Source organism: Anabas testudineus, chromosome 18, assembly GCF_900324465.2.
Source record: "Anabas testudineus chromosome 18, fAnaTes1.2, whole genome shotgun sequence".
NCBI lineage: Eukaryota > Metazoa > Chordata > Actinopteri > Anabantiformes > Anabantidae > Anabas > Anabas testudineus.
In genome coordinates, this window is record NC_046627.1 from 21,986,796 (window position 1) to 22,011,388 (window position 24,593).

General features: G+C 40.8%; 1 protein-coding gene across 1 annotated transcript in view; it reads left to right on the forward strand.

The window, feature by feature from the left end:
• Positions 1-6,428: 6,428 nt before the first annotated feature.
• The window catches only part of arhgef40 (Rho guanine nucleotide exchange factor (GEF) 40), a 33,017-nt gene continuing 14,852 nt past the window's right edge, over positions 6,429-24,593 (forward strand). Inside the window, exons 1-14 of the mRNA XM_026353233.1 lie at positions 6,429-6,644; positions 13,963-14,052; positions 14,733-14,840; positions 17,685-17,970; positions 18,525-19,677; positions 19,941-20,176; positions 20,272-20,454; positions 20,815-20,929; positions 21,173-21,266; positions 21,389-21,475; positions 22,380-22,496; positions 23,091-23,189; positions 23,352-23,503; positions 24,451-24,589. Of these exons, the coding sequence (XP_026209018.1) occupies positions 6,642-6,644; positions 13,963-14,052; positions 14,733-14,840; positions 17,685-17,970; positions 18,525-19,677; positions 19,941-20,176; positions 20,272-20,454; positions 20,815-20,929; positions 21,173-21,266; positions 21,389-21,475; positions 22,380-22,496; positions 23,091-23,189; positions 23,352-23,503; positions 24,451-24,589 (2,862 nt within the window). The 5' untranslated portion in view covers positions 6,429-6,641. The remainder of the gene's footprint in view (positions 6,645-13,962; positions 14,053-14,732; positions 14,841-17,684; positions 17,971-18,524; positions 19,678-19,940; positions 20,177-20,271; positions 20,455-20,814; positions 20,930-21,172; positions 21,267-21,388; positions 21,476-22,379; positions 22,497-23,090; positions 23,190-23,351; positions 23,504-24,450; positions 24,590-24,593) is intronic.

Here is a 24,593-nt window from a genome sequence, read left to right on the forward strand (position 1 = left end):
CTAATTTTTCTTGTTTCTGTGCAATTTATCAAGTTGTCTCACAGTTGACAGATGAAAAAGGCTGGATGGTTGTCAACAGCACAACTGAATTTAAAGCTGTAGCAATTTAGTCAAATGTCTTAAGGTTCTAAAACTTTGCTGATTTAACTGAGCTTTTCCACTAAAAGCATTTGTGTTCATTACTGAACATTTTAGGAGCCCCAGCACAAATGTTAGGCACAATGCTTACAATAAACAATTTCTTTTTCAATCTCAATTGTATCATTGCAAAATGTTTCAAGAATAGAATTTCCAGATGGAGAAAAGTCAAAATAATATAATTACAAATGTAAACATAACTTTGCTGATAAGCTGTATATATTTTTTTATTTTATTTGAGCCTCGTCTGTAGACTCATTATTAAAAGGGCAAAGTGTTCAGTGAGACTTTGAGAGGACCAACCAGGAGGTGGGGTGTGGAGAAGTGTAAGGGAAGTTTACAATCAAATAAAAAAAGAAGTATTTGAATGGCTTTGGCAACAGGGTGGTACACGCACTTGCACAGTACAAGGAACTGTGCTTTGGCACTATTTGGTCTGAAAAATCTTGTAACTTATGTCCTAAAAGACTCACTGTTCTTGTGCAACATGTGCACAAAAATACACAGGGAGGTAAAGTGCATTTCTGGAAACAATAGAAGCACTGTGATTGTCTTTATAATCAGTTATTAGATGTCCTGTCTCCCGTCTATCTCTCTCTCTCTCTCTAGTTTTCTTACTTTGTCTCTCACTATAATAATCTGTGAGCCATTCATACAAATGAAAATCAATAAACCCAAGTGGTTCGCAACATTTTGCGGAAAAACAAATTGGATTAGGATTTGGAGAATGCTTAGCCTACCTTCTCAACATTAAAAATAAGGTGTATCAGATGAACACTTAAAATATCCTGACAAGTGAATGAATAAAACTCTGATCGTTGTCCAGACTGTTCAACTGACACACACCAGATGAAATTATTACATGCTTGCAATAGTAGATTTCTGCCTTCTAATTGCTTTAAAATTATTCTAGATATATACCTAACATTAATTTAGCCTATCATTTGAATCATTTTTACAGAGTGTTTTCAAGCTATCTTTGCATTACTTAAATTAGACTGAACTCCATTCAGTGAAATGATCAGTCACTGGATGGAGGCCACCAGACATCGTTGAATTTGAAGACAATTTTCTTGATTAGTTAAGATTACTGCCTCAATAATGCAATGACCTTGTTGATGACAAACCATTGTTTTCAAACGGGAAAGGTTATTACCTTGAAAATATTTTAAAGTTGTGCGGTGCTTTCTTGTGAGCACAACATGTCAACAGTGACTGTCTCTCTCTAATCACCTGCTTGGCAGGTTTCCACCTCAGCACTTTCTGTGGTTCTTCCCTATCCAATCATAACACCAAACATGTAAGGAATTTGTTTTTGACGAAAACGAGACGTTCAGCAAACGGTGGCACTGAATCAAAAATGCTTTTCTAGTCTTTACAAAACAACACCTTGGGTCCTGTTGTCACGGCATGTGATGGGGACCTGAGAGACCTGATGTTAAGTGGATGCTGCACCCTCACTAGTGAAGAGTCCCTGGACGAATGTAGACCTGCACATCGTGGTGCACACATGGACTGTATCTAATGTATCCAAGTTTTTGGTATTAGTTTTTGTAATAATTGTGCATAGGAAGCATCTTTCGGGGTCAGTTTATCATATGTGATACTGCCACATCAAAATAGTTTTTGTAGCCTTCAGTCCAGAAATATGAGTCAGCGTGTGATGTGTATATACGAGGGTCATTCAACAAATAAGGTGAATTTTTTCAGTATAAGGACTTCTAATACAGATAGAAGCTTACTTTTTTTTTTGTTTTACTTTAAAAACCTTGAGAGTTTTGGTGATTAACAAAGATGGCCGACCAAGAAGCATGCTCCAGGATTGAATAGCGGTCAGTTATCAAGTTTTTGGTTGCTGAAGGGTGCAAACCTGTTGAAATTCATCGGAGAATGTCAACTGTGTATGGTGCCACATGTTTCAGCCAAAAACATGTCTACAAGTGGGCTAAATTGTTTAAAGAAGGACGGAGCAGTGTTGAGGATGAAGGCAGGCCTGGGAGGCCTACAGAAGTGAGGTCTCCTGAGGTGATCGAATCAGTCAATCACCTCACTCAGTCTGACAGAAGAGTGACAGTGGATGACATTGCAAAGACTTTGAAGAGAAGAGTAAGCTTCCCAGTAAATAAGCTTCTATCTGTATTAGAAGTCCTTATACCGAAAAATTCACCTTATTTGTTGAATGACCCTCATATTTGATGCTTTGTGGCATCATAATAAGAAATAACACATAACTCTAACATACTGTACTTCTGTTATTATTTTATATTTAATACCCAATGTGGCACTATAAGCAGATGTCATCTAGTCATCAGCGCTATCTTTCTTAATGGGAGACAGCACTGATTCTGCCACCAGGGTTTCTGTAGCCCCACAGCAGAAGATGAGACCTGCCCACAGTGAAGGGTGGGCCCAGGACAAACACAAACACACAAAAACAACACAGACAAATGAGCTAAGTCAAGTTCAAGATTGGCAGATATCATGATGAGCAGAGTTTGTTGTGGAAAATGTAATAAAAGCATAGAAAATGAAAGAAAATTCTTTAATACTGTGACAGGGATTATTAAAGCTAAAATCTAACCACTTTTTTTTTAAACAATGAGCACATTACTTTCCACAATGTGTTTCTTTCATCAAATGTGGTGTCATTTCATCACTAGATGGTTCATCGACACACACCTTACCGTGTTATTACATCGTTGTGATCTTCCACAAAGTATATGAGCTTCTGTAGTATGGCCTATCATTGAAGAATGGCCTCCTAGAACCAGTATTGATGGCTTCTGAAGCTATCATGTATACAATAATAGATTTTTTACTATTATGTGCAGTTTTTTTGCCATACTTTCTTTTACTTGGTTTATTTTATTTGATCATACAAAATCATTTCTTCATAAAATATGGATCTGTTCCACTTTGTGTGGTTACACAAACAGGTGTTTGAATTATTGATGCGCTCTTTTCGCTTTCCAATCAATGTCGTCTTGGCAACCAAAGTTTCAAGAAAAACCTGTTCGAAGTGTTGATAGCATAATTTACAGGTGAATGATGCCAACAGAAACCAAAGTAATAAATTTTTCCTGGCATTTGTGTTTTCATGTGGCTTCTTCATGTCCACCAGGGTGAGTGGTGACAGTGCTTACAGGTATGTGACAGTGGTGGAACCTGCTCAACTTTCACATCCAGGAAGAACAGAGCAAAGTGAAGCAGTCCTTTTCCCCCTCACAGCCATTTCTGGTCAGGATTGTGCGTTATTGACGCTCACATAAATACCGACGTTCTGATTCTTGGAAACTGCTCAAGATGATAGCCTTGAGGTGGTTTCTCAGTTGCATGACAGCCCCTCTAAAGTTACAGTGAGTTTTTTTCGGCATAGGCTTTCATCAACAACCTTTCATACAGGAAGTGTGTTATACAACCTTAAACAGGAAAAGGGGTTAAGATAATAGATGGATAGGTGGCAGTTCTGTACATATCATTATAAGGATGAGGCTCAACTTTTCTATATCTACTTAAGTCATTTCTGTATTAAACAGTAACATTTTATAAAATAGTAAATGTGTTTCAATGGATGTGGTTGTGGAGGTGTCCCTGAATGCCCTTAGCAAGTATGTGGAGGAGCAGCTGGGTGGACCAGCCCTGGGAGGAGCTCCTCAGTTTCATCTGCCTTTCAGGTTTAGGTGCTGAAGATGGCACCCAAATTAAAGATCGCCGCCCTCCATGTGGAAGACCAAGGTTTGAATCCCAGCTGTGGCCTACAGTATATGCAGTAGACGTCCTAAGGCAAGACCTCCTTGCCCTTACCCTGCCTGCCTTTGTACCTCACTTAAGTCACTTTGGATAAAAGCGTCAAATGACTAAATGTATTAGTACTCACAGTACAAAATATCTAAAGTCCCAAGTCCATAGAAGTGAAAACAAATTATTAAATACACATGAATAAGTTGTCATGCTCTACTCCTGTGAGGATTTTCCAATAAGATTTTGCATTTCTGCTGTTTGTGTTTTCGTTACTCTCCTGGACTTCCTGCATGCCCACCAGTGATTTAAACAGTTATGGCCATGTAAATACTGTATTTTAGATGTATATCTACATCTGTATCTACTTACTCACTAAATCATCATCACTAAATCTCCCTAAATCAAGGAAGCATGCATAGGGCACACATCTGCTTGGTGCTTGGTAGTGTTGTGCAATCCTGTAGACTGAAGGTGTGTTTATGATGGCATGTTGTATGATTGTGCAATTAATTAAAAATAAAGTGATCCTGGTTCCTCTTGTCTGTCTTCTTGTGAGTTGTCTGTTTTAGGTGTGTACTTTCACCTGGCACTGTTTCTGTGTCTATTGTATTTAATAATTCCAGTCCAACACACACTACATTTCTAAATGGATCAAATGCTTTGTGTAGTGCTAATGTTTGCTGATGATAGGCTTCTACAATATACATACGTACATTGTCCTTTACAAAAAATCATTTACAAGATTAGCAATGTCTGCACTGTATTTATGATGAATTTAATGTTATAAAATCTGCTTTTCTTTCAAAAACATGGTCATTTTCTCAAAAGTTTCTCCAAACTTTTGACTGGTAGTGACCTATTGACATAGATGTTGTTTAATTAAGTGTGTGTTTGTTGCGGGCGCTGGTTCTACTGCAGGCTCTTGATGTGTTTGGTGTGTAAATGATCCTTTTATCAGTTGTTTATTTCATAAAATCAACTTGATGATGAAGAAGTCTCATATACAAGTCCCTCATTGTACACACACAAACAAATTGATCTAAGCTCATCTATCAACAACATGACCAATTAGTCTCAGTTTCAGTTGGAAGAACACTTCAATCATGTGTCAAATTGCCTGGGAGTAGTTTAACTCTTTGCTGTTTGTGCTTAGAGTTTCTGAGGGTGTGTTTAAACGTTTGGGGAAAACCTGTAATCGTACACCACGTCTCTTCACCGTACTCCCTGTACTCCTGTTTCATGTTTGTAATAGCACGTAATAAACACAGGGAGGTGCTCCCGCTCTATTTGAAGGGATGCTCAAAGTGACACATTCCTTCACTCACAGCAGTGGAAGCTAAAGGTTGAGTTTAGCAGTGCTGTAGCAACCAGTGTGACATTATTATGAGGAAATAAAGAAACGAAAGACATAAGAAATAGTGAGTCATAGCAACCCAAAGCTCAAATGTGACTATGTTTATACATGTGGGAAAAAGTAAGTCCTCTTTCACCGTGCTGTAAACATTTCTCTCCTGCGGGACTACTGGATGAACACTGTAATGTTGTGTTCTCTGTGTTGTGTTCTTTGACAAATGACAAATATATTATAGCAAATACTTGATGTGCCACTGATTTTACAAGTGAAAACATTTCCCACTTAACAGTTGTGTGATTGTTTTATGTTCTTTGGAGTGAAACAGTAAAAGTCTGAGGAGACAAAACGAATGACATCATCAACGCAAACTGATGTTGATGATATGCAATGTGATCCTTCTGAAAGATGCTGCTGAGTTGCATTATGGGAAATGTAGTACCCTGGTAAATGTGCTAGCATGTTTGGAGCTTGGCCCATGGTGCGGACTAAAAGTTGCCATATCTTGATTCTGTCACTAATTTGCTTTTAATGTGCGCTTTGGGAGCACAATAGTAAAATAGCTGGAGTAGCCCTTTAACCCTTCTTTAATGTCAAACGTGTGTCATCAGAGCAATTTCAGACCAGAAAGGCATGCACTTCTCTGAATTTACAGCTTCTTCATAGTTTTCTGGTGCACTAAAAATCCGTTTTAAAGAAAGGAAAGATACTAAATAATCCGAATGAGCTATTTTGAAGTGGAGCTCTGTTTGTGTTTGTTACGCATCGTGTAAAATGGTTAGGGTTCTCCATAATTATGCGCCATAATAGCTGCTAATAACAGAGCACGTGAAAGTAAACTTTATTTCATTTTTTTTTTATTTTTGGTGAGGTGGGGGAGCGGATCCTCTTTGTCTATTCATCTAAGTTAACTCTTGAGGGGAAAAACGGAAAGTTTGAGTGCGCAGGGAGACTGAAGCGCTCTTGTTAGGTGAGAGGAGGAGGAGGAGAGAGGGGGGAGAGAGAGAGGAGAGAGGGGGGAGAGGGGGGGAGAGAGAGAGGAGAGAGGGGGAGAGAGAGAGAGGAGAGAGGGGGGAGAGAGAGAGAGGAGAGAGGGGGGAGAGAGAGAGAGGAGAGAGGGGGGAGAGTGCGTGGGACAGACGGAGAGGGGAGGAAAAAACACAGGGGAGGGGGGCTCGGACGTTCCCAGGCTGGGTAATATAGCGGTGAGAGTGAAGGGGAGGAGAGAGCCGTGCCATTACGCGCTGAAATCCTACAAAAAAAGGAATATTGAAAGGGCGGAGATCGTTTAATGGAGCTAATGGAGGCTGATTATAACTGAAGGGAGAAAGTTTTTTTTTGCAGAGAATGCGGAAAGGAAGCGAATCTGTGTAAGGAGCTGAGGACTATGTAGGAATTCCTGACTGAAGTCATGGTAAGTTCCCGTTTTCTAAGCTGTGGAGAAGTGGAGCTTGTCACAAAGTGCTAAAAATATCTTAACTTTTCTTATACAGCAGATACAGATATCATGTTTTAGCCAATATCAGGAAACATTAGTCATACAAGTGCTGCACTTTTCATGGACACAAAGTACTTGTGTAGTGGCTTCATTTTCTGTATTGAAATCTTGAAGAATGGGGTTTTCTGTTTTAAAAGCTGTAACATGACATTGTACGAACATGTGTTTCACATTTGCATATACTTAATATGGATATTTTGGCATTTTCCTAAGACCCAGACTTCCACATGTGCTTCAAAGCCTCAACACAGCATCACTTTTACACAGGCCTATAATTTACTTTAATCATTCACTTGTTACAAAGACACGCATCTGATTTGGGAAGAAGTACAGTCAGCAGCTAGGACTCTCAGTTTGCATCTTGCAAAGCTGTCAAATCCCAGTGGCAAGAAGTTACAATGACATGATTTAAGTGGTGTGACGTTGGTGATTTTTGTGGTTGACTTGCTGAGGGAGTTGGAGGCTTCACTAAAGCAAAAGAGCTCTCTCTGTTGCATCTCTGGGGAGTTTGTTTATCATCCCCACCCACTTATGGTCTGATCAGTGACACACAGAGCCAGAGAGACAGGGAGATGCCAGACACATGAACGTACACACACACACACAAACGATTATATATATATATATAATAAAAACAAGACTGAAAAAGAAATTAACAAACAAAAGATTTTGGCAATATGGATGCTTCTGTGTGTTGGGCAGGGTGGAGCTGTTTGGCAGCGAGAAGGACCAAAAAAACAGAGGAAGAGAGCCGGAGTGGGAAAGAGCAGAATAAAAGAGGAGGGTAGGGTTACTTTTTATTTTAGGAGACTTGGACTGCAGCAACGGTGGTTTTGGTGATGCCGCATTTTCCACAGAAGAGAGGAGAGAGAGAGAGAAAGGGGGAAAAAAATGAGAAAGAAATGGGGAACAAGGGATGGCATGGTCTTCAGAACATGTGCAGTACCTCAGCACCCAAGTGGGAAAGTTTGCTAATGAAAAGAGTAACGAATGCACAAAACTTGAACACGAGTCATGCATCTATAGTAACTGGACTCTTCCTATAACACCAGGTTCACCTTATAGTAAAGGTTGTGCTTTTAATAGAGCTGTGGAAGCAAACAAACAACACGAAGAATGAATTTATGCACACATGCCTGCTCAGGACATACATGGCTGTTAACACATGCACATAGGTGTTAAAATGCACCAGCAGACCAGAGTCGTACAGTGACACACACACACACAGACACAGACAGCAGTGTTTCTTTACCAAAAATATGTGGCGGAGGGTGTTTTCATGCCCTCTCTCTGGTGAGTTCGGATTTTGACACGCTAATGGGAACAGACTGATAATAAAATAGTCTTGAAATGAAAATTAAAAAAAACAATTTGTCGTGTTTGTTTTAATCTGCCTGGCGTACCCAGTGGGTGGAGATAACATCAGACAAAGTGAGCGGTGTTGTCAATCACGGGAATCTGGAAACTGAGTTTCCTGTGATTGTCAAGACTCTCTGACACATACAGTGTGGGCAGACCATGGATGGCTATTTTCAGTTGGCTGCAGATGCAGCTGGTCTGAAGTTTGTCTGTTGCCTTAAAACCCCAGAATACAGTTCAATCACGAGTTTAAAGGTGCTTTAATTCATATTTTTATATTAATAGTGACTGAAATGATTTTGTGTAATAGCTGCTGCTTGTACTGTACATTTGCCCTCAATTTCATGGAGCACTTTAGCGTCTCTCAGCAAACTGTTTTGACTTTGAGGCCCACAGCTGTGCTTTTTCAGTTTGGTCTCATTGTTTTGACTGCAGCAGTCAGCCCATTTTAGTGGAAATGTACTGACATCAATGTTGTGTTTACAACTTGTGGCACTGAACCCAAGAGGCCAAAAATTAATGCTTAGATAAACTTGGATTCTCTTGTCATCTGTTCGGCCATTGTCATTATAGAATATGATGCACTCTCCAGGTTCATAGCTGGCATGTGGGAACCCTGCTGCATCTCAAAAAAGGAAAAGTTGTTATAATATAACCAGTAGAAGTGACAGAACCAACACAGCAAGACCCAAATTTCAATAAAAAGAAATGATTCTTCGTTACTGTACAAAATATCCAGCTACACTATGGTGCAGAATTTTATTACGGGAACCTGGTTGCAAACAACTTTGGTCGACTACTGACTTCAGCACAAAGTAGTTGGCAGCAGATGTCTGCAGAAGTTGCACCTTAAAGATAAAAAGGGTTCGAATTAGCAAGCCATAGATCAAGCCACGGTAAGACAACAACTTCCGGCCAAGGTTAAAAGTCAACCTCCTCGTCTGCAGGCAGACGCCTCTTAAATGTGTGTGTAACCTGACTCTTAAACAAGTCAGGTTACATCAGAAGATGTCAAACACAAGGGGAACCAGCAACATCCCTGTACTGTATAGAGAACGACAAACATCACTCCTACAGTACTAAGTGGGTTTTTCTCATGTGCAGCATGTCTTTACTCAGGACCCCAACATCTTATGTGATCCACAGTAGGACAGGTTAGATTACACAGCAAGGTTTAGGAAAGGAAATCACATTTGGGGCTCCCTCTTTCTTCTTCCTCTCCCTTGGTCCGTCTCCTCCCTGTACCTGCGCTCTTTCTCATTTTTTCACCCTAATCATGTGTCTTCCATCAGCGCTCCGTCCTGCGAGCTCCACTCTATTGCTCGTCCTTTCTTCTCTACATCTGGTTTCTATCATGGTTGCTGCCGCTCTTGTTTCCCATCGATCTCTCCCACTGGTCAGCCGCCTCCTCCTCCTCCTCCTTCTCTTTTTTCCTTTCTGTCTGAACCCTTGCTTTCTGTCTCACTGTCTCAATGTCTCTCTGTTACTCTGTCTCTTTTCTGCTCACGTACACCACTTCAATAAGCTGAGCTGACATATATATAAATGAGTCCCACTTTATTCTCATTTCTGCATTTGATTACAGCGCTCAGCGAGACTCTCCCTGTCTCTCTCTGTTTTTCTGTCTGTGCCAAGCATCTGTTTTGGAGACAACCACTGTCCCTTCCGTTTCAGTTTACGTAGAGGAGAGAAAGACAGGAAGTCTGACGCAAGAATGACATGCCCTAATTCTGTACTGTGACACAAACAAGAGGATGTACACTCATGCACACTGTACCGACTGTCCTCATCAACAGTCTATACAACGTTGGACAAAATGAGTGAGATGTCACTCATGGGTTTGTCATAGGTGGTTTTGAAGGCAAGGCACTTATGTTTGTGGTTGGTGTCCACATTAGAGATTAGAGATTATATGTATTCTGAACAGACAGTCTAGTCCAGTCTTCCTTTGTGGACAGAGATTCCTCAGTTGTCATCTCTAAAATATCAACTAATTCAACCGTTTGTTTGACTCAAATCATAAGTCGGTTCATGTTCTATAATAAACCAACAATACATTTTCTCCACTCACGTTTAAAGGCTTTTAGTCTTCGACCTAGATTATTTTATTTGTCTGTGGCGTAGACTCAAAAATCATCACTACTCTACTGTGTCTTCGTTACAAAAATGTGAGCTGAATATATCATAAAACGTAGTCGCAAAGGCAGCATCTAAAGTAAGTAGCTGCAACACCTTTCAACACTGGCTGTTCAGAAGCTTTGGTGCAACATTTAGAAAAATATTAAGGTCCTATCTTTGGTAGTGAAGAAACAGGTCATGTGGCGTGGGGACTGCTGATGTGTTCTTGAACAACAGTGGAGAGCTACAGATCTACAGAGCTGCAGATCTATCTTCAAGCTTCTCCGGGACATTTTTCCCATGAGTGCATGTTTAACATTTTTACAAAAATCAAAAGACTTGGTGATTTTCAATATCCTTTGAAGTAGATGTATTTAATAATGTTTTCATTATATGTTTCTTTACACTCTCCCACAATTCAGAGGAAAGATATTACACGTATTTCATAACTTCTCTAATTACTTTACAGATTTGGAGATTACTACAAAAAATATAAAAATGCATACAGCCATATATATAAATGATAAATTAATTATGGAGTATAGTATCCATCTGTACCACTTATACTGTTAAGGGTTGCAGGGCCGCTGGAGCCAATTCCAGCTGTCAATGGGCAAGGTGAGGTACACTGTTCACATTCACATCCACACCTCTTGGAAATTTAGAGTCAACAGTTAACTAACTGTATGTCTTTAAATTGTGGGAGGAAGTTGGAGTACCTGTAGGAAACACTCACATGCACAGGGACAACATGTAAACTCCACACAGAAAAGCCACAGCTGGCCGACTGGATTGAACCCATGACCTTGGAGCTGTGAGGTGGGCGTGCCGCCGCTTTGGTGCCGGACTACAGCGTGTATCTGGTAGAATAATTACATGTATTTAGAAGAAACTGTTCCATCAGTACTCTTATACCTCCTTGATAGATTCCATCTAAACCTAAAAAGTACTTTCCCTGCTTTTGCGTTGAAATACAAATGCACCGAGGAGTCACGTACAAGTCTGGTAACTTCATAATCAAACTGAAGTCACGTGCCGCCTCTGTCGAGGGCTATTCCTAGTGTGCCTAAAATAAGTTGTCATGTTTCTTGCAACGCTCTTAAATTAGATCTGTTCTTCATCACTGCTCCAGTTTGGTTTTATTTGGTGATAATGTGTGCACAGCTAGTTTTCCAAAGGACATTGAAGATGGTTCAGCAGCTAAATGTTAATGTTCTGTTCCAGATAGTGAATTAGTTTGGTTTAACACCTTCCTCCAGTCTGCAAAGAAATCGAATTCAAAACATTTGATCAGGAATGCTTGGTTTTTATGTGCACCTATGGATCTGTCAAGAATATGTCTAATTGCAGTAGATACACTGGTACTGGTTAAATAAACTAAACAACTTACTATAAGTAAGACTCGACAACACGCACACAGTAGTTACAGCATATTATTGAAACACCCTCATTTTACTGGCTGGTCATTCACTGATATCATTTTATGGTGGAATAACAGCAGCATCTTTTCCTCTTGCTAATAAACCTCACACACAATGCATCACAGCGATTGTGCTTCCATCTGCATGTCACACATCCAAACTAAATATTGTTGTAGGGTAGCTAGCCAGTGACTAAGCAACTAAGCTACATGGAGTGTGCACGGTCTGCCAGTTTCAGAGCAGAAGTGAGCCTATTTCCACCAGAAAATATGATTTAGTTTTTAATAGACAAATTAAAAGGCGTAGAAATGATGTTGGATGACTAGTGCGTTTTACTATGATTTAGTGTTTCGTTGAATTAACTCGACTGTTGTGAGAAGCTTTGAAGGGCTTCAGTGTAAGAGGAAGTTCCTGCTGGCTCGCCTTGCCATCCCTTGAACCCCCCACTGTGCTTTTACTAGACTCCGTATGCTCTGTCAGTGAGCCAAAAGGCTGTTTGAACCTCGTTTACAACCATCACACCTATAAGACCATGCTCTCCAACAGATGGTTGTTTACTATAGTCCAAGCAAAGAGACGCCTCCTCCTGTATGCATGAGATCTTTGCACAGAACTTCAAATGGCCGACTAATAGTGTGTTTCATCGTGTCCGTTAAAGCACCTGTAGTTGACTTTACACTTGATGTGTTATCCAGGTGGTTTTATATAATAACATGTACACTAAATGATTTTAAAAAGTCCACCATACATGCTCGTTTGATTTGCTTCCCATGTGGATTGACTCATTTGAGGTTTTCTTGTCAGCTTTGTTTCCACTTAATGCCTTTTAAATAGATGAATTATCTAATGTTGTAGCTATAAGCCAAACAATTGGCAAAATAAAAAAATAAAAAAATAGAAATGGATACTTACCCATGTCCAGCTTCAAAATGGCTGTTTTATGTGTGGTTTCCAAAACCAGTCTCTTGGTGATGGCCAGCAGACTAACGTGACCTTTAAACCGCTCTGCTTCTGGAAAACTGAGGAGTGTTTAGCAACATTCATCTCTGTTTTGTCATTTGTGTTTTTTCCAAGTTGCTATATAGGTCCTACTGAAGCCTCTCTGTTACTATGGAAAAATAAAATGACAGGAATTCGAGTGCTGAACAATTTTCTTTGTTTCTCCTGTGAGTGACTCTGAGCAACTTCAGCCGAGCAGGTTTCAAACCAGAGTTGTACTGCAGAATTTAAGCATCCCGACTGATTTTAAGTGTCAAACTCTCTGTTTTGTGCCTCAGTTTCTATTTTCTCCCTCCCTTCTCCCAACTGCAAATAAACCCAAACATTTATTTCACCCTCAACGTCAGTAACTGCTTTGTTGAATTTATTTTGTCAGAGCATTTCAACCAAAGTTGCACCAGTCGTTAGTCACAGAAAAAATGTCTCAAAGACTTTTTTGGTTTTAATAATCATTCTATCCTCCACTGTGGCTAACCTCAAACCCCATTTGTACACAAAAACAAACCAAACAAAATAATTTTCAAATACTGTGGACCCAGGTCTTCCATGAAACCCCCGCACCATGACCAGCTCATTCCCTCCTGGCTCACTCACGAGCCGCTTTGCTCTTTTTCCATACGCTCTGTTCTCCCTTGCTGGGGTTTCTCCCATAGCTATCTATCCATCCGCTCAGTTCTTGTAGTTATTCAGTACAATATAACGTCTGTTGAGGAGAACCTCGGTGTAATTGTTGTCAGATGACATTTACAGAGTCAGATGGAGGTGAAACAAAGAAAGTTGGTTTTAGGAAAAAAAAAATGGAGATGAGGGGAAAAAAGGAGACCAGGGAGAGGGGTGAAACTGAGAGAGAGAGAGAGAGAAGCAGAAGGGAGGGTGAAGAGGAAATGTGAGGGGACGGAGAAAGAAGGAGAAGTTGGAAAAGAGAGAGAAAACACTGCAGGTTGCCATGCCAACAGTCCATGTAGAAAAATAAACACTGTATGTCACCCTCACCCTCACTAACCGTCCACATGATGTGTGTGTGTGTCGATGTGCATGCAGCTGTGCATGCATTTATAGTGTGTGTGTGTGTGTGTGTGTGTCTGTATTGGGGAGTTGCATTGCTATCTGGATTCTTTTGTTCTGGGGGCTTCTTATATTTACTGGGCCTTGGAGGAAACGCCCCAGACCATACAACAGGAAGTTGAAAGTAGGAGTGAGGGTGTATATTTGTCCATAAGTGTGTGTCAGCAAAAAGTGAGACAAGCTGGCTGTTAAACACAAACACAGACATTAGAGGTTCAGTCAGTGTCCCGTTACGAGTTAACCCCTCTCTTACCTTCTATGTCCCTTCACAGAGTTCGGAGGCCATGGAGGATTGTGTGCAGGGGGCGCTCTCGTCGCTTTATCCTCCTTTTGAGAGCACAGCACCACCCCTCCTCTCGCAGGTAGAGCTTCCAAACACACGCCTCCACATCTTTTCAGCTACATACAGGATGCTATAAATTATGGAGATTGAATTAAATGATAAGGCACTGCTGGAGTTTACAGGCAAGATGATGTTATGCATCGATAACCTTTCCCAGATATGAACTAATGCGCGAAGCCAAAACAAACAGAATGTAGGCAGTGGGTCAATTATAGCCAAACCAGCTTCCTCAAACCAGGAGCTTGACATGAAATGGTCATTTGACCAAAAACTGCAGTGCACACTGTTTCTGCTTTTAAGTCATAACATTATTGTAAGAAATAGCAGATAGCTGAGTACAGTCACATTTGTTGCCATAAAAACTAAGCAGCACTTGAGTCAAAGCTTTGGGCCATTATCAGTAAATGTTTCTAAGAATTCAGTAAATCAGTAGTTCCAAGTTTCCATGTAACTTCCAATCGAATTTTCTTGTTGCTTTGGAAAATGCTGCCTCATAAAATAACGCAGGTTTTCATGTTGTAGCTTCTGATTGTAGATGCTGCTAAATTGAGAATATTCTTCCACTTTTAGGCAAAGTTAAGTACTTAAACACTCAAAAGTTGATACTGATGAAAGATGAAAGGTGATCATCAGGCACAAAGCTGAATCATCAGATGTTCTGTATGAAGTGTTTTTGCACCTTTTTGCATATTTGTCCAGGTCTTTTCAGTCCTGGAGTCGACTTATCAACATGACAGTCTTCGGTACCTCCTGGACTACTTTGTTCCTGCCAAGCACCTACTGCACAAACTCCAGCAGCACGCCTGTGTGAGTTCAAACACACTTCGGATTTGTTAATTTTGTGTGTGGACAGAGCCATCAAGACTATAGGCCAATTAGTCAAAGTCAAGTCTCAAGTCAGTCAAGACAAATGTAAAGTCAAGCTAATTTGTCTTTCCCCATCAGGCCTCATGGGGAATGACTATTAAGACAAGTCCAAAACAATTCTCAAGTCTTAATGACAAGTGCAAATGAGACCATAATTCTTCATAATGCACCCCTCATTAAAAGTTTTTTGGTGCAAACAGTGCAGCAAATCAGTGAGGACAAGCCTCAAGTCAAATCTTCAGTTCCAATAAAAAAATGAAACACATATATTTATATGCATCATTTGATTTTATGTTATATAAGACAAATGTTATGAGAAGCAAATTAGAAGTTAGTCCCACGGTCTTCAAACTCCCTGAATGCCGACCAATAAAATGAAACTTTTTACCTTCAGAACTGCGTTGTGTTGCATTTCTAAATATAAACTTACTATTCAAAGCAACAGCTCTTATAATTACATTTAAGGGCAATGAATGACTTGTGTGGTGCTGTCTTATTTCTTTTTTTCATTATTTGGGGTCAGGACATGACTTGAATATTTTTCCTTGCAAATATCAAGTGAAGTTTTGGGACTGTTAAATATCACAGACATCACGTGTGAGTCATTCTCAAGTTCACATTTGTTCCTTGGCTCCAAATGTCAAGTCTTCAGTCTAGTATCACAGCACGTGGTGCATGAAGACTGTAACTCTAAAGCAAAGTTCAAGGCATGCCTATTTTGGCTCGTGCCTGAAACTATATTAGTTAGTAACTATAAAGTACATAGTAAAGTCTGCTTTAAAGCTTTAGCTGGCTGGTCAATTAAAAGTGAAAATGAAAGACACACAGACAACTGAATAGACCGAGATTAATTAAGCAAAGTAATATAAAACATAAAAAAGAGTTCTGGATGTAATCTACAGAAAAAAATGAAAATTCCTGGTTATGCTAGTATCATATATTATCCAATCACTTATATGCTATTCAAACACTGTGCAAACATGCAACCTCCACATTGTGTCTTCATGTCACTCTTGTACTTTCTGCCTCTGAGATGCAACTTTCCACTCACCTCCACCGTTTAAGGCAGATGGCCGCCCACCATGAACCTGGTTCTGCTGGAGGTTTCTTCCTCTAAAGGCAGTTTTTTCTTCTCCACTGTTGCCTAAAGCTTACTCAAATGGGAATGTTGGGTCTTTTATATAATTTTCTATATAATTATACTCTGTAAGGTCTTAAACCTTGCACTATAAAGTGCTTTGATATTACTTCTGTTGTGATTTGGCATTATACAAATCAAATTGAGTTGAATTAAGCTTTTGTTTAAGTCGAAGCACTGAGGTTTATACTGAACAGCATTACTAGATACACACGCAAAGATAAACAATGGACGCTGTTTAGCACGAGACTACAACAAGAACCTTCTCATATTGCTTTATACAGTTTTCCTACACTTATGCACCGGCATTGTGAGCAGGCCATGTTTTCATTGTCGCTGAGTGGAGCTGCCTGAGACGGGAGTTAGACTGTGAGTCATGATGATAATTCTTTCCACATGTGAGTGTGTTACTGCTTTGAGAGAAAGAGAGCGTGAGTAACAGAAAAGCAGTGGGAATCGAGGGAGAGAATGAACATGGCTTTCATTCAATGAGCCTGCGTGCACTAGCGCGCGTCCGAAAAAAGGGAAGATGTAGAGGTTGTAGACTATAGTAGACTGATTGAGGAATTTTTAAGGAATGGGAGGTGGGGAAGAAGGAGCAAACACTGGGGTACATTGAGGGAGAAGCAGGCAGAGGGAGGAGGGCCAGAGCAGACAGAGAGTTGCAGAACGTAACAAACTTTGTTGAGACAGTAGAAAGTGCCTTTAAATAGTAACATACACACTAGCAGATCAGTTTCTCCCTGAAGCTGTGCTTCAAGGAAGAAAGGGAGAAAAACGTGAATGAAGGACAGAGAGGTAGAAATAGGAAGGTGGAAGAGAGGTCGATAAGGAATATAATTTAATCACATCTCGTGAGTCTGGAGGGCACAGAAGTGGGAGGGAGGAGCCCCGTGTCTGTCAATTAGATGTGACGGGAAACAGCAGAGAGAGATTCTAGATGAGACTTTTACCTCAGAGCACAAGAAAGAGGATAGAGATCTGACACAGGATTGATTAAGGTGGGAATTAAGGTGTTTTTCCTAAAGAGGTCTGTTGATTAATGAGACACGATACCACTAGGGGTCTTCGGTCCTTAACGTAATTTCACAGAGGTCTTGAGCAAATGCTTATTGCCGTTAGTTGTGGGACTTTAGATAATTATGCTTGTGTTGTTTAGTGTGCTTGTTTTTTTTTCAGTCCTACATGGCTGCTTGATGTGTTTCCACTTATAAAAGTGTTTCAACTATAGCTAGATGTTGGTCATTCGTCTGTTTCTGTCTGACTCACACCAGCTCTCTAAAGCTATGTTCAGTCTTCTCAGCGGGTCCTGCTAGGTAAGCAGTTTTACCCTTCAGACAACACAGCGTGAGTCACATGTTTCCCATTTGTATGTGGCACTGGCCAGTTGAGTTGGTGAATGCTGTTGACTGGTCTGGTATCAGTTCTAGAAATTTGACTCATCAAAATAACTAAGCCAAACACAGACTCCAACAGGCTCCTGTTATTTATGATTGGGAGAGCCGGGTTGTACGTGGGCATTAGAGTAGCTCTGGGCATGAAGTGACTCTGGAGGTGAGATTTCTAAAACTGATACTTGGTACACAAGAATTAGCTTAATAAGATAAAATAATTACTATGTACCTCTCCTTTTGCTTCCCTTTTAGTCTCAGTACCTGGGCTGCTTGTTTCTTCACTCTGGCTGGCCTCTGTGTCTGGGCGAGAAGGTGGTCGTCCAACTTTCTACGTTGGACTGGAGACTCCTGCGCAGTAATGACTTCTACCTACAGGTGGTGCCCTTCTCGACACGCTGCCCTCGGCTGGCCCTAAAATGTCTTGCCCCGGGGGGGCGCACAGTTCAGGAAATCTTGGTACCCGAGTCACAGCATCCCCTTGTGTTCACCACTGAGTGGCTGCATAGCATCAACAAAGAACGAGGCCACAAGAGAGAAGGTAGGGAAAGGGAAAGGACGTCCAATACTTCCTGGAATTCAATTATCTTTATTATTATTGTAATTGGTTATGACTTCTGGCCAGGCCACCATACAAATAAAATGTTTTTTGATCATAAACTGCTATTTAGTGTCAGGAGGTTGTAGGTGTTGAGAAAAAACGAGCATGTAGAGCAAAAGAAAGGCAACAAGCTTAAACATTTGCTTTTCAGTTAACTTATATTGGTTTCTTAATTTAAAAATACAGAATGCAACTTTATATATATATATTTTAGAAATAAAATTCACGTGGAGAGGTGCTGTTGAAGCCTGTGATCCAGACTAATTAAAACAGCAGTGAAGAGGCTTGCCCTTCTTTGACTAGTAATTTATGAATCATTTTCATTTATTGTAATTATATAACAACTGTTACCTGAAGGAGAGGAGATTCTGCCATGCTGATGCTAGATTAAGTTGCATATTGTAGCTATAAGTAAGAGTGTGTTTTGCCTAATGTATAACCTCAGTAAACACACAAAGTTTACATTAACTTTGTTCTCTCTCATCTTTGAATAGTTGGAGGAGGGCTGGACACCTGCCTGGTCAGTACATGTGATGGTGTGGTTCGACTTCCGTGGAAGGAGGTAGTCTATCCAAAATTCATCCACGATCCTTGTGAGGAGGTGGGCCTGATGTCGAGCCATGGGACCTCCATGTCCAACCGCCTACCCAGTGAGGGGGGCAGCAGCCTTGGCGGCTGGGGTGGCTCATCCTCTGGAGAACTGGACTCTTGGTCCTGGGACGAGGAGGAAGATGACAATTTACCACCTGATGGCTTAGACTCTGAGACAGCACTCACCCGGCGAAGGCGCAGTGAAGATGGTCTTGGGCGGACAACAAAGCATGGCCAGCTTGATGGGGACTATGTGGAGCTACTGGAGCCCAGAGGGGGTCCTGATGGGGGTGTTGACCCAAGGCAGCGGTACCTAGAAATGCATGGGATCTGTAAGACCAAGACTTTGCCTCTGTGCAGGAGAGGTAAGGCCATCAAAATCCGCAAAGGAAAAGCTTGGGGATATGGACGAATGGAGAGGTCAGGCAGCTTTAGGGCAGTCCTTGGTGCCAAAGGAGACACTGTGACCCCCAAGGGGGATGTATTACCTCCTCGGCCTCTGCCAGGAGTCGGTGAACCTAGCAGAGGGAGGCGGTCTTACTCCTCCTCTGTTCATGACTCAGATGAAGGAAATAAAACAATTGGAGACTCTGAAGGTGTAGGAAGTCGCCAGCTTTATTTTGTTGGCCCATTCAAAGAGAGGAGGCCTGGTGTGGGCAGGGAAAGAGATAGCAATGGGCTTCTGCAGCCATGCAGAGATGTCCACAGAAATAAAGACTCAGAGAGTGGTGACAGTTTGGCCACAAATGAAATTCATGACTTGTTGAACCACAACACTGGGCACATTGTAGAGGGCCACTCAGATCACGGATCTCATTCTGACTCGGTTTTTGAGGATACTGATAAGCCACAGAGTGGAGACAGCGATGCTACCACCCCAACATCAGATGCATCAGAGAGGACATTTACTGGAGTTTCAGAAAGTGGAATGAAAGGACCTAAAATGAGGAGTTCATCTAACACAGAGTTGGCAGAAGTAAGGGACGGAGGAAAGCTGGATGAAAGAGTTTGTCCCAGAGGAAAGGAAGTTAAAACTGCAGGATTCAGAGCACCAAGGTATAGATTTCTTGATTATTTTCTATACTTTTATCCAAGTTGTCATTTTTACACTTACATATGAAAGTACAGATCAGTAACATTGAGGTGCCATCTCTTTGTACAAGGTACGTGTTGTCCAAACTTACACTCTAATAGGTCAGAAGTCACCTGAAGATGAACAAAAGACACCTAAACACATTGTAAAGACCATTATGGGCAAACAATGTAAGTATTAACTTTCTGTTGTACCTCATTAAGAACTTCCTGTACTTTGTCTTTAGGAGGAAAAGGAAGGGAAAGGGGGCCAAAGGGAGGGCTAGGTCCGGAGGGCGTACACACCAGAAGGGCTCAAAACCACAGGGTAAAGCTCCTCAACCAAGTCCCACTGCCAGCTCTTCTTTAATAAAGCTACCAGTCAAAGAGGAGAAGCCACAGCAAACAGAACAGATCGATGAACGTGATGGAGTGTCCACCAAAACTAACGAGGGGGATGAGGACACAAAGAAAAACAGTGCAGGTCTGAAGAAATATTTTTGTATGCAAATGAAATCCTAAGTCCTGAGATAAAAGTCCTCCAAGGATATTTGTTATAACTTTTGCATCTCTTGACAGAGACCGAAGCCCAGTCTTTGCCTGTGTGTAATGGGCAATCGTCCTTATTTAATCATGACAATGAGGAGGTGGGCTCAGGAGAAACATGTCCGGACAACCTAAACGGCGTTACCTCTAAAGAGCCTCCCCAGCTTAGGGATCTGGACACAGAGCTTGTCCAGTCAGGGAAGCTGAAGTTGACAGGCAAGTGTCTTTCAGGCCTTCTGTGATTTTTTTTTATGCTAACCAGAAATCAGCTGAATATTTATCAGGAATAAATGTTGGAAATTCACATAGAAATCCTAGAGGAATGATGCATCTTATAACATTACATGTAGTTTCATAATAATAATATTTGGAAGATTTAATGTTGCAATTGTTTGTTGTTGTTAACATAATAATATAAACTGGGTCAGTGTGTAGCCTAAAGCTAACTCACTAAGTTCAGAACAACATTGTCCATCCTGCTTGCATCCTGTGCATTACTGTAAATGTAATTCCTAACTGATTTCTCTTAGCCTGCCCACTCAACTCGCTCCTTACTCTGATGCTCACTAACCACAGGTACAGTGGACAGGTTGGGACGTGCTCTGGTTGTCACAGAGACAGATGTATCGGAGGAGAGTTTCTGTGAGGAGGAGATGGCCCGGGTCCTGGCCTGCTACCACAGAATCACGCGGTGAGTAATTCAGTGATGGTTTGTTTTAGACATTCCTTTAATATCCTAAGACTTGATAAGTTTGTTCCCTGGCTTTGTGCTGATTTTGCCCTCATAGTGCAGGGTTAAGGAAACACAGCAAAGAAAAGTAAACATTCCTAAGCTTGCCATTTTTTATTGTTTTATTAAGAACTTCTAAATGATAGGTTATGATGAAAATGGCTGGTATCACACTTTTCACCTCTCTCCATCCCTACTCATCAGGCCTGAAGCCAAAGAAAAAGGTCTTACAGTTTTAATGGACGGCAGGCGTTCTCCACCCTCTGCTCTCTGCCTCTCTGCACTTAAATCATTCCAGGTGGGACGAAAAAAAAAAAAAGTTTATCCAAATGTGCTAAATATTTGCTTGTGTGCTTTAATTTGCTTGCATATGTTATCAGCTAGCTCACCCACATGCCTTTGTGCGTGTGTGTGTTCCAGGTGCTGGTTCCTGGTGGTCTTGGATCTGTTCTGATTTTGGTGGAAGAGCAGCAAGAGTCCGTTTCCCATAATCTAGAAGGAGCAGAGGTGACCTCATAGAAGTCTCACAGGCATTTTGCTCTTTTCCTTTTCCTCTCTCTTATTTGCATGATAAGAAAGACCTTCATGAAACTTCTATAAAGTGATTAAAAAAAGTTCCCCAGCTCGTGTTGCTCACATATGAAAAGCAAAATGCACCACAGGAAGCAGCATTTCATAAACTACACTTTGTTTCATTCCCTTGCCAAAATTTGATCAGTGTCAGATCTTCTTAGCTGCAGTGCACATTCACACTAGTGCTTGAATTTAAAAAAGCCTTATTTCCATAGAGTTTCCATATTAGAGTTTGCGAATAGCTCCTATTTCCCCAGTAATTCGGCTGATTGTTTTGCATTGATCAGCAGAGGTCTTTCCTAGACACACTCATGAGAAGATTCTTCTTCTCCTGCCATGTGTTTTGTATTTAAACCTGGCATCATTCAAACGTTGCATGTTAAAAGGAAATCCCACCCAAAAGATGTTAACACTGCTAGAAAAAAAACTGTTGCTGGCCCGTTCTGTTGTTTGGTAGTAGTCGCTTTTATCCCTGCCAATAACTTAGCTAATGAAGATAATACACGTGTAATAGGAGGCCACGCTTTCGCTTTCTCAGCTTTTTTTTTTAGAAGAAGCCAAAAAATCAAGAAGGAAGAGTCATTATCTGTTGCCATGAGTTCAAAATATTATCAATATTGTTTTGTTGAGTCTATATTAAAGTGAAATTCGCGCTCACATAGCACTTGAACAAGAGTTTATATGCTCAGTGCTACCAGATCATATCTTCATGGCTTATGTTTTTTTGGTCTAATTTTATAAACTCGCTTTTTATTTTTTTAACATTCCCCTTCCTTATCCTCTGTTGACTTATCGCTTCATTTCCTGCACTTAATTTGTCTTATCTTGGCCCGTCTAGATCCACACGGTGCGAGGAACAGGGGTCCTTCAGCAATATGTTGATAAGCAACAGCTCCCCAAAGAGATGGATGGAGACTTCACCCACAGCCACTCGGACTGGCTGGCCTTCAGACTAGTGAGAATCTACAGCGTTTTACCTTTCTCTTCAAATAATAATGAAACAAGTCAATGTTTAGCTGCCTTCCTCTCGTTTTCCCTTAAATTTCTACATAGTGAGGATTTTAAAAGGTAAAATAAACTCCAGATGTTTAGGGGGACATTTGAATTTTCTCTCAGTGTTTGTATTTGTTCAGATGGATTTTTGCTTGTTTCTAACCACTGTGTTTTCTTTTGTGCACCTCAAGTTTCACATATTAAGTAAAGTTTGTAGAGAAGAGTGATTGTGCAGAGGGTGTCGGCAATGTCAGGCTCGTGATGAACTGGGTGCAGAGGATAACTCAGGGAAAGAAAGTCTAAGAAGAATCTTAATGACTCTCAATTACTTTTCCCAGACAGCTTAAGATGTTTTATCCAAACAGATGAAAACATTTTCCTGTCCTTTGAACTTTCTCTGACCTCTCACGTGGACTGGAAACAGGAGAAAGGAATGCAGATTCATACACTAAACCTGTACTGTCATTTCTTACTGTATGTGTTTCAATTCACTTGATGAAATGATTAAAATACTTATTGCAAAGTATTCTCTCTCTCTCTACTTTCTTCCCTTCAGAGTCTGGAGAGTCTGACAGAGCGCTGTGAGAGCGCCCTCTCACTGCTAGGAGAAGCACTGCAGTCTATGGACACTGAGCCACTGCCAGACAACATCAAGGTGCAGGAGGCTAATATGATGACTTTTTTACTCAGTGTGTCAGTCATATAGTGACACAGGCCTGTGTCCGGGAGACAGACACCAAATGCATATTTCTGTGTGCAATTAGTGCCATAATTTTAAAATAAATAATAAAATAATAAGCACTTTGATCTTCTTCAGGCAGTTCCACTGAGCATCAACAAACACAGGCAGCTCATGGCGAGCGTGCTGGCCGACCAGCGCTTAACTGAACTGCAGCAGAGGGGTGGAGCCTGGCTTGCAGGACTAACCAACAGCACATGTGGACTGGCACAGAAGTCTCCAGACTGCAGGTACAGTAGCACCAGGCTAAGTTGTACACTGTACTAGAGTGGGGATAACTTTGGACATTCTCAAAAGGACCATGTTCAGTGATACTGTGGTCTCTTCAAAGCAGGAAGCGATCAATATTGTGTAAATAAGTGTAATCAAATTGTATAATACTACAAGTAATATACAGATTTAGAGGAACAGACTCCTTATTTACAGTAGAAATGTGTGCATCTGTTACACTTGGATACCCGCTTGCTTCTTGTTTTTATGATGCTAATGAGACTTTACACAGTTGTACTATAAACACAGGCCTGTTTTAGATAACAAATGAGCCATAAGATACAAAACAACTTTTAATTATGTCTGTGACGATTCTCAGTCATAAAGGTCAACTTCCAGATCATTTTCTATTATGCAAACATTCAGACATACTGAAACCACCTTAGAGTAACAGACTGGTTCAGTAAGGGTATGTGTGAGTCCTTTAGCTTTCCACGTCTTGTGTTTGACTGGAGGATTTTTTTTGTAAAATGACTTTTAGGTTAAAAATATTCATCACAAAAACAAAGTTGTTTGTTTTCAGTCAAAAAATGAAAACCAGCTGGAGGAGAACAGGAACTTATAATCAAATGGGGGACAGAGCAGCTTGCAGCTTGTTTGTTTGTGCCCAACTACAGCTTAAAGATGATCTAAAGGCCATTGTATTTGTAGCTGTTCCTCCTATCCAGTAATGAGTTTTGGCTCATTCAGCACAAGAATGAGGCCAAATACAAGTACAGGGTTGTTACCAGACATTTGTCTGCAATTCATTTTGTTTTCCATAATTATATCTTTTCTACCAGCCCACATGTGTGATTTTTGGCTAAGACGTCTTATTGTCAGTAGAATTTTAATTTGAAAACACACACAAAAGAGACTTTTCGCTTTTCAGTAAAAATATTTCCTGTTAACGGTTTTACCCCTTTAGAGCTGCTCTTGCTGCGACCTCGAAGCTCTATGACAGCGTGGACGATGCCCTCCACAGGCTCGTACAAGTGTCCAATCAGAGAGGTCGTGACCTGGAAGCACTGGGGCGACTGGCAGGGCTGGTGGACAAGCTGGAAAAGGTAT